Source organism: Scophthalmus maximus, chromosome 11, assembly GCF_022379125.1.
Source record: "Scophthalmus maximus strain ysfricsl-2021 chromosome 11, ASM2237912v1, whole genome shotgun sequence".
Lineage (NCBI taxonomy): Eukaryota > Metazoa > Chordata > Actinopteri > Pleuronectiformes > Scophthalmidae > Scophthalmus > Scophthalmus maximus.
In genome coordinates this window covers 14898972-14912694 of record NC_061525.1, presented here as the reverse complement: position 1 = coordinate 14912694, position 13723 = coordinate 14898972, and the positions used below count along the sequence as shown (strand labels likewise).

General features: G+C 41.6%; 1 protein-coding gene across 3 annotated transcripts in view; it reads right to left on the bottom strand.

The window, feature by feature from the left end:
• The window catches only part of limk1a (LIM domain kinase 1a), a 43635-nt gene that overhangs the window by 3831 nt on the left and 26081 nt on the right, over nt 1-13723 (bottom strand). For 2 of the 3 annotated variants that reach the window (XM_035622996.2, XM_035622997.2), the window contains 11 exons: nt 7466-7575; nt 5891-6106; nt 5487-5592; nt 4672-4883; nt 4185-4371; nt 3842-3928; nt 2287-2418; nt 2007-2066; nt 1491-1556; nt 945-1113; nt 715-770 (listed from right to left, as the gene is read on the bottom strand). In XM_035622996.2, coding sequence (XP_035478889.1) covers nt 715-770; nt 945-1113; nt 1491-1556; nt 2007-2066; nt 2287-2418; nt 3842-3928; nt 4185-4371; nt 4672-4883; nt 5487-5592; nt 5891-6106; nt 7466-7575 — 1401 coding nt within the window. Of the gene's footprint in view, nt 1-714; nt 771-944; nt 1114-1490; nt 1557-2006; nt 2067-2286; nt 2419-3841; nt 3929-4184; nt 4372-4671; nt 4884-5486; nt 5593-5890; nt 6107-7465; nt 7576-13056; nt 13357-13723 lie in introns of those variants that run through there. The other variant, XM_035622998.2, reaches the window with a different exon arrangement.

The window sequence follows — 13723 nt, the reverse complement described above, 5'->3', positions numbered from 1 at the left end:
GAAGCCATACTCTAAGGCTTTCGAGTATTGAACCAAAACTGTGGATGGTGCGAGGCCAAAGCCTTCCACACTATGAGGTGTATTTTACTTTTGAGGGCACTGGAAAGCATTTCCAGAAATATGGAAATGAATGCCCATAAAATTAACTGGATACTGTATTTTACCAACAGTTTGACGAATCACAGCATTTTTTTCAAAAAGAAAGAAAACACAGGAAAACGTAGAGCCATAATTATAGCAGAATTTTGGCCTCATTCAAAGTGTAGTAAAACTGCAGAAACTCCTTATGCCAAGTTCAGACTACACAACTTTTAAAGTCATCAGATCGCTGTGCAGTTAACAAGACACAACTTGCTGTGTTGCAATCGGAAGTTTTACAGTTGTTGTGAAGTTCATACCACACAGCTGACTGGCAACACACTTCATAATCTTTTACCAGTAAAAACCTCCAACTACGGCGTAGTCCTGCACTCTGATTGGCTTTACTTGTCTCTGAGTTCACACAGCCCATCTGGGGCTTTTGTCGGTGAGTACCAAAACTTATCAGCGAGTGGAAAGTTAAACATACTACAAAGGTAAAATAGTTTTGATTTATAAGTTTGGCACAATTATTTAAAATTCAGAAAGTGGAAGGATATGGGAAATACTCAAACCTCTCTGAAATCCTAGATATCTGATTAGGTTTTTATTACGACAGTGTGGAGGGTCACTTACCTCACAGAGCATGATACCAAAGGAAAAGATGTCTACTCTCTCATCATATCTCTTCCCTGGGAAGGAAAAGGGACAAATGTTGTTGTTTTTTATTAAGGAGGAAAACAACATTCAGTCAACAACTGTATCACTGCAGTGAAAGTTGTTTTCTGTAGACATCCTGCGTATTATTTAATAAATCTGTATGAAGGTATTAAAAGCTGTGGCACAAGTGTCACAGGAGCTCATACCATGGATCATCTCAGGAGCCATCCAGTAGGGGTTTCCCACAACAGTGTACCTCTTCCTGCGGTCAGGCTTCTTCAGACCAGACAGTTTACCCTGGGACAACTTCTCCTCGTGCTTGTCGTCAATCATGAGCCGGGCCAGGCCGAAGTCTGCCACCACCACTGTGTTGTTCTACACAAAGAAATTAAACATGTCAAAGAAAGTTATTGTTATGCTATAATTGCACATGCTACCTGCTACTGTAATAGAGTGACAAGAGACAACGTCAAGCTTCCAATAGTAGAAAAACTTCAGACGTGAGCTTCACAATACAAACTTTTTGTTTTCATGTACATGTACAATGGTCTTTCTGTTTGAGGGTAAGATGGAAGTTTTTCCGCTGCAAGTTACTTGTGTGGAGTTTGTTTTAAGAAGGCTTAGTCTCTTACCCCAGCAAATGACAAGTGCACTAAGCTAAATCCTCAAAGAAAAACATACTGTATATGCACAGGTATGTCCACAATCACACACACTTTAAATGTCCAGTACAGGAATATACATGTTCTTACCTCTCGGACTAGACAGTTGTGAGAGTTCAGATCCCGGTGGATTATGTTCATGGAATGCAGATATGACTGAATGACAGATAGAAGAGGACAGAAAGACAGGAAGACAAAAAAACAAAAGAAAATGAGCCTTTAGTGGTAATCCCAAACCCATGTCAAGAGGAACAATCCTGCCTTGTTACATGTAAACACAATAATCCAGTCACGCATGACATTCATCATTGTGCTCATATCAAGGGAAAACATTGGGAACCCATGGTTTAATCCTGCAAGAATTCATGCTGTAATCTCCATAGAGGGTAGTTGAAAAGATTAGGGCCCGGCCGATTATGAGCCTTTCACACACACGTTTGTCGATATGCGTCCATATGCAAAATGTTATTATACAGAATAAAAAAACAGAAAAGATGTGCATTTATGTTTATATTTTAGGCATGTAGTCTGAAGGCCTTTGAGTGGCTGATGACACTAGAAAAAGCTATCTACTATTTACATGCACATTTTGGTCTTTGAACTCACCATCCCAGCAGCTATGTCCTTGGCAAAACTGACCCGCCGGTTCCAGGGATAGTTGCTGTCCTGCATGAAAAAAATTAAATATCTAAATTAAATGTCATTGTCAAAATTGCCCCTGATAAATAAGTTAATCCTAATTAAACTTTACACTGTCAAAATTAAAAGACTCCACCTGAGGCAATGAAGACCAGACTATTTCCTCAGGTACTACCTAACCTTCCATGTGCATTTTGAATTCTGAACAGGAAATAGACATGTTTCTGCAGACAAACACTCCACCCACCATTTTCTTGATGATTTCCCTCAAGGTCCCTCCTTTTATGTACTCTGCGATGAAGTTGAGTCTCTTGTCCTTGTAGAGGACGCCGATGAACTTGAGCACATTAGGGTGTTCCAGGCAACGCATGACCTTCACCTGGTGAAACAGCACAACATCGGAGATATTAAAGCATCTCAACTTGTTAACTGTGGCATCCTTTTGCTCACTTGTTGTGAATGTTGACATTGTTAGTATTATCTGCTTAGTAAGACCATTGAATAACTATCACAACTATTTGGGATCACTTTCTCTTCTCTTTGCAGTTATTCTTTCTACTTAGAAACCAGTTGTAATAGTGACTCCACTACACAATCAGGTTCCATTTACTGATTTCTACTCAACTCTAACTATTCATTCCCATTTTAAAGGCAACAGAGAAACTTTCTGCGAGGTTCAAAGCACTGATGCGGTTTAATAGGTTACATGTGCGGCGCAGAGCACTACTCTGACACCTCATAAAACACTTCCCTCCCTGAAGGTTGGGCTGTGAAGGAGGAGGCATGTCCCTGTTACACACACACGCATAAACCTGAAATATCACCGTCTCATGATGTCTTTGTCTGAGGTGTCTGGTGCATTCCTGTCTAGTTGTGAAGAACCAAACAAGATCACACTGTGAGAATGTGGGCCACCTACAAACAAACAGCCAGAGGGAGTAATAATCATGCTTCATTGTGGTCGGGTTTGTTTTTTATAGCCACTTCTTTTACTTTATCATCCTCCGCAGCAATTACAAAGCAAAGACACTTAATTATTGCAGCCAAATAAAACCCCACACATACATTACATACATGAAGGAGAACAATTTTGTGAACTTCAAATGTCTTTATTAGAAGGTCTTTAACTGGATGAGTGAGTCTACGATAACAAACATCATACAGGAACATTTAGGCCACTTCAAGGGGAATAATCGCTCAAAAGCTCTGTTCTAAACTTATAGGCTTGAGTCATTCTGTGTTATCTTTTCAAATGAATGGAAGGACAGGAGAGATGAAGCTTTATTTGAGCGCTAAAGCAAGTTCTGCTCATCCATCCTTTTTGGGAGAAAGTGCCTATTTGCCAAATCCAGAGGTAATTTCATATCTTTTACTTTTATTTATTCAAGCAAGAGAATCACTCCTGTTTTATTCATTCAATCGTGCCCTACATTCACACAGAGGAGCTGCTAATTTTAACCACAGTCTCCAGGACCTTGTCAGATACAGAAACATTTCCCTTTTACTTCCTCAGCACATTTCACAGGCCGGTCCACAAATTCAAACCTGAAACTTTCAAGTGATAACCCTATTTCACTAACTTCTGGGTTCTTGCAGCTCTCATTTTAACATCTAGATGATATCATCACTTAAATACCTGACTTGATGTTTCTTTTGTATTCATCATGAACATACTAATCATTTTTTGATAAGAGGGAAAGACTTTCTGATTTCTGTTTAGGAAAAGAAAACAGTCAAATTGACCAATGATTAGTAAATCTCCTTTCATGATGTAATATCTGGGATGGTCCTCCTCCTCTTACCTCTTTCAGGAATGTTTTCTGTGTCTCGTCATCAAAGCGAATCAACTCCTTCATCACCATCACCTCCCCTGTCTCCCTGTGGGTCACCTGACCAGACACAATGATGCAACAAATCAAGTTGAGCAACCATCTGGGAGACATTATTCACATAAACATTGCTTTGACACTGACATTTAACCTACTGCATGTCAGCATTTAAACTTTTACCACCTCTACCCACCTGCTGTTTCATCTCAATGCTGCCATCTTCTGGACATTTTAGGTATGACTAACTACATTTTATGCTGCTGCTCAACACTGAATGATATGATGACAGTGTCAAATGTCAAATCTCAAAATCTACCTTGATGGCCTGACCAAAGCAGCCCTGCCCCAGCACCTCCCCATGGATGAGGTCAGATGGGCGGAAGATGCGGTGCATTCGGTTTGAAACGACTCGCAGCGACTCTGATCGATTCATATCCTTCCTCTGGGAGATGGGGGACGCTGCGTTGCTGGATCCTGGTGACTTATCAATGCTGCAGCTGCGCCTGTAGGGTGAGAGGGGAGACAGATGGGGTGAGAAGAGGAGAAATGAGAGAAAGAAAGAGGAAAAAAAGAGATGACGAGGACACAACAATGGAAGGGATGAAGAAGAGGGAGCACAGTACTTTAATACTTAATGCTGCTGTGACGTTCTCATTTGGAAATTTGTATTTGACTTCATCCTCATTGAAGGCAAATACAATAAAAGCTAAGAGGATGGCAGGAAAAAAAATCCTAAATACCTTCATGTGGCTAGCATGCGTTGAGCAGTGCACTGAAGCACTACATCTGTTTGTATTTCTTACGTGATGATGCGGGATCTCAGGTTGCTGATGTCGGGGTTGGGGGGCTGGGTGATGGGCAGGATGGGGCTGGGCCCCTGGGGCAGAGGGGTAGACAGGGGGCTGTCCACCTGCTCCTCAGCCTCTGAGGGGCCTCCCTCCTGCCCCTGACTGTGAGGGTCGTGCTCGATGGTGAGCTGCAGCAGCCGGCTGGTCTCCTGGATAAGTAAGTCGATCTGGAGAGGAGGAACAGGTTTTAGGAGGTGCTCCAATTAGAACAGAAGAGAATCCTGTGTTATGGCTGACGACATGGTGTAATGGATGAAGTGAAACTTTACACCACTCCGCTGGGATCTGTTTGTAAGTTCAGTCAGAAGAAACATTCACTTCTGCTGCTCAGCGCCACTAACATTAATGGATATTTGATTTCCCTCTCACAAAAGAGACATAATAAGTGTTTCATGTCTGCTGCTCTAAAAGCTAAAGAACAAACCATTAGTAACACACGTATGTTAAATGGATCACAGAGAAGTCAACATTTTCATTTAATAATTCATCTAACACAACAAAAAACTTGTGTTTTGGTTTTCTTTGCCCTCTTAATAAGTCAGTTCTTTTATTTTATCTTTCATGGGTAACTGTTCAATTATTTCTTCAGTCACAATTGATGAAATTACAGTTTCGTAATTTCTTGTTCACTTGAAAAAACTACCAGTAAAACAGCTGGTAAGTTCTTCCCTAATAAGAAAAAAGAATCTATGCACTGCAGTTTCATTTGCATATTTAAAATGAAGTATAATATTTCAATAACAGTGACGCAGGACTAGTGTGGTGAATACCTCATCCAGAGGAACATTGTGAACGGGCGTCCCATTGATTTCTAGGATCCTATCTCCAACATGAATGGAATTTTTCACATCTGGACTGATGCAGTCTGGGTCCACCCTGGACAAAGAAGAACAAAAGAAACACCTTTCTCAGCTCATTTGAATAACAGTGACTAAGATTTCTGCACATTTCCTTTTCCTCTGTCTCAATTATACATTTTAAATGAGTTTCATCCATAACCCTCCTCCATAATCCTCCTGCCTTTCATCCTTTGTCCTTCACCATGCTGACATCTCTTCACTCACTCTCCCTGTTCTCTTCATTTACAACTTTCTTACTCCCAGACAAACACACAATCACATCATATCTACAAAACATGCAAACGCACACATAGAGACATGGTAGATAGACTCACTGGGAGACTCTAATAGTGTGTCCATGATCAGGACTGTAGCCGTTGGTCGGGCTCAGTGGCTGATCGATGGACACAGAGAAACCTCGCCCTCTGCGTCCATTGTTGCCCTCGGCGGAGGCTGGGATGGACACCAGCGTGACCGTGTGCGGGATTCGCGAGCATGGTGATTCCGGCAGTGACACCGGGGTGATGATGGTCTGGTAGTAGCAGTGACCACTGGACCCAGAGAGGAAGAGGAGAAACGGATGAACGATGAATGGAAAGTAGAAGGGCAGTTATTTACAAAAAATAGAGGTTATCTAGTATAGAAAATTGGAATCCTCGTGAGGTTTCTGGCGTCCATGAATTCATAAGAGGAAGGTCAAGTTCACATTACAACAGTTTTCAGAGCATCACATGTTGTTGACAGGATGTTGCTTCAGCTTTTGCAGAAAACTGTGCCGTCGCTGTTCAGATGTGAAGGTCAGTTTGACTTCTGATAAGTCAAGATCTGTATCGAAAATTAAAATACTATTTTCCTCCACGACATTTACAATGCCGGGAGTTTGACAATCACTCATGAAATTACTATGATTCTAAACTAACATACCAGTGGTGAAACCTAATCTAAATAACCCTTTTTAAGATCAGACTTTAAAATCTCATTTATGCTTCACCTCTATCAGACAAGCAATTTTTCCATAATCGCTGATTTCCTTTCCTGTTGTCACCTGAATCGACCCACTCTGGCAACTCTCGAATCTCTCGATAAGTGATATGATCAGACTCAGTCACACAGTCATCACCGACTTCCACTCAGTGAAGCAGACAAAGGGCTGTTGTGTCTTTATGTATCTCTGTGTTGTGCAGCTTATTTCATGCTAAACCTTGTTTTTTAAAGCCTGAGGCGTACAACAGTCTCAAGACCACAACCCCGGACTCATGTTGTTCATAACATCCTGATATGAATCTACAGGTTGTTAAAAAGGACGCTGATCCATTTCCATATATATGTCAATAGAAATCTCTACTCTGAAAATACTGTGTCTTGAGTGGTTTTCTACAGAACATGTATATCTTGTATAGCTTATCTGGCTTGATATATATATATACACATATATATATATATATATATATGTATATATATACACACACACCCATTCAAATTGAATCCATAAACTCTAATATGCGTATTAAGTGTGGTTTTCCACCGTGCATTGTGTCAGCTGTCACCACATTTTGACGTAATGTCGACAACAAGTCCTTTGAAGTCCAAAATAAGCTGCATAAGTTTCAGATTTTGTCAGTCGACGGCAACTTTGGCTCCTTCTTTGTGGTATTGGTTGCACTTCAAAGGGATTTCAAGTGGATTAACTTGTGGCAGAAAAGTAATAGTTGGGCGAGTTAGTGGAAAATACATCATACAAAGCATTATTTAGTGGCTGCCAGTGTTAAAACTGGATGAATTAACATCTGAAAATGTGCCCAGCTGACTTTTGCAGCAATTCAAGACACATCAGTCTGACTTGATTTAGAGAGACTCAGATATTACAGTTTTTGCAACTTTTATTACTGTATACAGTGCTTGAGGCTCACCAGTAGAGTTTGGATCTTTCCACCAGGGCGTACGTGTCTCCATCACCGATGAACGTCCTGCAGTTCAGACAGGTGAAGCATTCTGGATGATATTTCTGTTCCCCTGCGACCTGTTGGAGGAAAAACAACAGAGTATGTAAGTAAACATATACCAATTTGTTTTGTAGTAACTTGCATGTAAACCACAATGCACAGTGCACTGATGTACAAGGATGTAAAATAAATTGTTCTCTGCTCTAGAGAGAAAACAGGAATACACAACAGTGTACAACAGTGTTTGTGATGTGACCAGAGCAACAGGCAACATGGGGCTTTAATAACTGGTATGAGAAGTAGGGCGAGGTCTGGTCGCTGAGGGTAATAGTGAATTATGAGCTGGGAGATTGAATTTACTGAGGCCAGATCCCCCTCCAGAGCTTATGGCAGTTTTGCAGAAAAAGAGAGGGAATTGAGTTATGGCCAAACAACATAGACGGCAATGAGCAGATTAATCACACTGGCAGATCGGAGCATATTTCTTCCGCCGGAGGTTTCAGATCTGGGTGTTCTTCAGACCAACAGGAGATAACCAAAGCGAGTTTAAATGGAAAAAAGAAATATGACTGAATCATCTGAATCATTTGAATCATCTTCCCTGAGCTTCCCACGTGAAGTGCTGTTCATTTAATCGGTGTCTTTGCTTGTTGTGACTCTGATCGACTGAGAATTTGATTAAGTGGCCCACGCCTTCACATATAATATTGACCTTTTTTAACTCCTTCGGGTAATTATGTGCCCGTCGATGCAAATGACCCACCCCCCCAAAACCCTCCTGGTGTCCATGATTAAACATGAGCTACACGTTGTGCTTTGAGTGGCAGAAAATTTTGCAGGGAGCAGGCCCCCTGACAGAACCCCTCAACTGCAATGATCTGCAATGCTAATTCAGTGTACCAAGACCGAGGAGGGGCAAAGCATGCAGGACAACATAACAAAGAATCAATTAAATGCAAATAAAAAAATCTTAGAGAAATCATATATACTTACATAAAATCTCCTAAAACAGCCATATTTAGAGGATGTTAAATATATACAGCAGTAACTATTAGCATCATTGATTAGTTGATCAACAGAACCTTTTTTTAGACGATTCAATGATGGGATTTATCTAGAAATTAATCACCACATGAATCAATAATCAAATAATTGTTAGTTTACATTTTGAGAAATTTCCTGGATCATAACATTTCAAGATTTTTTTTGACATGAATACAGACATGAAGCAGACTAAGCCACAACAGTGAGCTGCAGCCTTGAAAGTAAATCTAAAGCAGAACAGACACATGCCCCCAAAAGTCAATGAAACTGAAACACAATGAGGCAAAAAGGGAGAAAATGGGAAGATCAAAGAATCAATAAAATCATTATTTAGAGCCATATATCAGCCGCCCCACCCTACTGGGAGAAAGCAGCAGTAAAGCTACGAGCGCACGCAAACAGACAAGCACATGCCGTAGGCCCTGAGGCTGCAGGGAGGAAGACATTGTACAAGCTTATTAATTTACAGCTTTTTAAGTAATTCATTTGAGCAGCTCCTTCCAGCTTAATACCAGAAAAAGGCTACTGTAATTTTCTGGCTTGTTTTAATCTTTTCAATCTTTCTCTTCCTGTAAAAATTACAAAGGTTTCATGCAAAAGACGGAGTTGTCGACTTTAAGCTGACAACACAAGGTCACAGCAGAGAGACAGCAGGAGAAGCAAACAGAGCCATATTGGCTGTGTAATGGACGAGGGAACGAGGCAGCTGCAGGGCTTAATGACCATCTCAATTTCTTTATTTGTTCTCCATGTTGCCTCACATAAAGGAGGCATGAAAAATGACTGCCAGACATCGCCGGTGAGTCAGAACGTAGAAAGTACAAAAGATGGACGAATAAAAAGAATTCACCAGAAGTAAGACTGAAAATTAAAGGATAATTTAAAGGGTAAATACAACATTTCTGTTTTTATGTGGATAGCTGTGATTCTTGGCAGCGTGTGTGTGTGTGTTTGTGTGTGAATGTGTGGGGGACTTAGGTGTCGCCCTACAAATGGGAAAGACAGGAAAAGGAGGACAGCTGGACGGAGATGAAAAGGGCGTGTGGCTCTGCACAACCTGACATGGTGGCTGCCATTTGCTTGCCATGCAGGCAACACACACACACACACACACACACACACACACACACACACACACACACACACACACACACACACACACACACACACACACACACACACACACACACACACACACACACACACACACACACACACACACACACACACTTTAAAACCACTTCTGACAGGCGACAGCTGCTGCCCTCAAATTTAGGACATGCTTCCTCTCCAAAGTGTTGAGATAAAGACAGATATGTGATGTCAAACCATGTGACTTTTTATCATCGCTTCAGACAGTAGAACATTAAGCATGTCTTCAAGCCTCAGAGTGTTTTTCATTATTTGGGTATTAGCTCATCGTGCACATGAGTGTGTGACTGCGTGTAAGCCGTCATGTAGCCTCGTGGCTTCTTCCTCAAACCCAACTGTGTGCACGTCTCTCCCTGGGGGGAAGGGTGAATGGGTCGATGGGGTACAGGACTAACTGGGTCAAAATGCAGAACAATGCTCAGTTGCCAGGGGTGAAGAGGATCTCTGTCCATTTACATTAAAGCTTTAAAATGGGTCTCGTTTCCAGATTGTATCTGGATGTCCAGCTCACGGTACATCCTCCTCTCTTTTGTGCAGAGCCAAAAAATCAACACCACAAAAATGAAGATGGTAGCCATCCATGAAGCTGTGCTATTGTCTTTGAGTGTCTTGAATAACGTCCATAGCTGAGGACTTAGTCGAGGATTCATTGTGTTTTTATTGGCTAATGGCTACTAATTCCAGGTATAAAAGAGGTTATTGTTACCTTAACTCCAGAAAAGGTGTAATGTTTCCCCTGAACTCATTTTAGTCTAATATTTTACTAACAACATTTTGTTTTCTCTTGTTTTTTACTCCTGATCTTTTTCATTCCTCTTCTAACCCCTTGGAAGTTCTGACAACTAGGTTAGAAACACCCATGTGAGCCTTTATTTGGATGGGGACCTCTCTGACAGCAATCATTTCTTAAGCACTGTAGTATCATTTATCATTAGGCTTTTAACTGTTGCAGTCTATGGGTCTGTTGCCTGTATAAACAAAAAAAGAAAATACAAAGAGGAAAAAGTGAATTTACACCCTAAAGAGTTTAAATCATTGTTTCCATGATATGACATACTTGACACTCAAGAAGTAATTGATGCCAGTGGCGCTGCACACACAAGAAAAACTATCTGCAATGGTCATCCACAGAGACTGCTGGCGAGGACTGCCATGGCCCTTAAGCTGTATTTGTTTTTAAAGATTTATGTGTGACCTTAAGTTGGCTGAAGAATGTGAAGAGACCCTTTAAAACCATCTGGAGGAATTTATGACTGTCTAATGCTCTCTGCGACACTTAAGAGTTCAGAAACACGTTGGAGGGTTTCTTGACCGTTCCTTCAGACTATCAGTCCCCCATGTTGACTCTTTACCTGAGCTTATGTCTTTCATATATGTTGGTTGCGTCAGGAGACTGATACGTCGGAGAAGTCTTTCATAAAACCATGACATCTATTGGATGAACGCTTCCAAACAAAAGTAGTAGAGTTCTTGTCAGCCACAATGGTTAGTCCCTGGTGCATTCGACACCATCCAATCCGTTTTAGAAACACAATAGTCAATAACATGAAAACCGGCAGATGTGAAGAAAATGGGACCCGTTACATGGAGAAGATAAATCAAACATGAAATGTATTAGTATGTTTTGACCACTATTTAAACTTTTAAAATAATAAATATTTGAATGTACACCTATCAGATGAGTTCCCCTTGTGATAAATGTTGCTTCTGGATTGTTATTTTTTGTCGTAAAGTACATTTGAATCAAAACTGACGACTAGAATTGCCTCCTCTGACGGACAACCCACAAACATCACTACTGCAGCCTCCAAAATGTGAACACTTGTTGGTTTTCTTAGCCTCATGTGATGAGTAACTGAAAATCTTTCTGTATGTGACAGGTGGTCCGACAAAACAAGATATTTGAAGACATCACCGACATCACATTTTACAGACCAAATTATTGTGATTGATACAAAACAATCAAAGGAAGCCAACATATCTGTGTACATACTGAGATAGTCTTAAATGACACTGTTAAACAGAAAATACTTTATGTTGAGAGCATGCTCCTGTTGAACACACAGAGGTCAGAAGTGACCAGGAACAATACGTGTCAGGTAAATCCACAATGTGTTTATACTCAGGTGGGACTCATCGTGAACTTCGACATGCCTGGTCCCTCTAACCTCCACATCTGAAAACACCCGTCGGACCCTCTGACTTCACTCCGCTCCAGCTAATTGTGGCACGATTACCTCATGTCAACACTGAGTGCTTCTGAATGGCCTCACTAAATGATAAGAGGTCTGGCTCTCCTTAACCTCGTGCTCGATGTCATGGACTCTTTCATATGCTTAACTCAACAAAAAAAAAGTCCATATGTGACTGAGCTTGCAGATTGAACTCGTAGTTTGAGAAATGCGCTTTTAAAAGATTACCTCATCGTGGATGTTTTGAAGAAATAGTAAAAACAACACGTGCACAAGGTACCTAAAACTCCCCAGAGAGAGAGAGAGCTACAACTGGGTCAGATTCAAGAAATGTGTCAAAGGGAATTCCTAAAGCTAGTGCGTGATCAAAGTGTAGCACAGGGCTGCAATAAAGGCTGAAGAGAAAAAAAAAGTCAAAAGAAGATGTGATCGTGATCACCAAAACCCCTTGTAGACCTTCGAGCCACACCAGACATCATTGAGTCAAACACAATTAGACTGAAAGCCCGAGAGCGAGGACAGTAAGCCACATTCATCATGCTCTCAGAAAGGAAACCCCCTTCTGCTTAAAACATACAGTACCACTGTATAGACAGGCCTCAGCTTCAGAAAAATGCTATTAATGCCTCTTCCCTCCTCTCTGTAAGTCTCACATCCACTGTGGCAAAATGAGTGTCTTGTATGTACCAGAGGTTGTAAATGAAAAATAACTGTTATTAAATATGACAACTGTTGTCTGTCCCTGAATGTGACACACACACACACACACAGACTCTGAATCTCACTTTTATCTGAGGAAGAATGCTCTTCAAAAAATATCCCGCGTGCCATGGCTCATCAGTTTTTCATGACATGAAGAGAAGAGAAAAACTGGGGCGGAGAAAAAAAAAAGAAAAGAGGAGCACATCTGTAATTACAGAGCAAATCACTGCCCTGGTTTAGAAAGGCCTCACAAAGCACAGCAGCATGCAGGCGGCAACATGATTAAGCTTCAGTTTTAAAAAGAAAGGGAGAAAGCTGGAAGGAGACTCTGAAAATGCAACCGGCACACCGACTCAACCAGCCACTTGAGACCATCTGCCTCCTCGCCGGCTCATGGATGACTGTACGTCATCCATCAGCCGGACCCAGACCAGCAGCAGCAGCAGCAGCAGCAGAGAACATCCTCACCTTCTTTTCCCTTCTCCACAGCCTGAGACAGCAGAAGCTCCAGAAAAACAGGTCTCCCACCATGTCAGCGCGAGCCGGCGTCTATTCTTGCTGTTCTAGCTCATTCTACTGAGGCAGCCGGTTCCCTGCTGTCACAACCAAACACTGGCAGAGAGACACAGCTCTGTGTGGTGTACAGATACAGAGAGAGAGGGAGAGGGCAGTCCACGCCTTTGCAGCTGAGCTCATCTTCTGAAGCAGTGACACTCCTCCTCGCTCCCTCCCCCTCCCGACCGGCCTTCCTCTTCTCTCTCACTTTCTGCTATGACCTCATCGTTTCCTGTTTGGCTCCGCCCACTCTTGCACACGCGCTGGCTGGCTTCCTAATCCACCCCCACCCCCTGGTGTCTTCAGTAAATTCCTCACCCTCCTCTTCTCCCAAGCTACAATCACATTTTGAAACCAAAGTGACAGTCTTGACTTATGGGATGATATGTGAGGGACTAATTTATATATTCTTTCAATGTTATGAACTAAAAGGCATTGTTTCAAGATTCTTGTTGTTATAACATCTGCAAATAAGGATAATCTTCATCATCGCTTAGTCTCTAGATCATTTTTTGCAACTGATTCAAATGTGAAACTTGAATTACTGACTGCGTTGTATAGCTCTTGCAGTCGGTCCAGT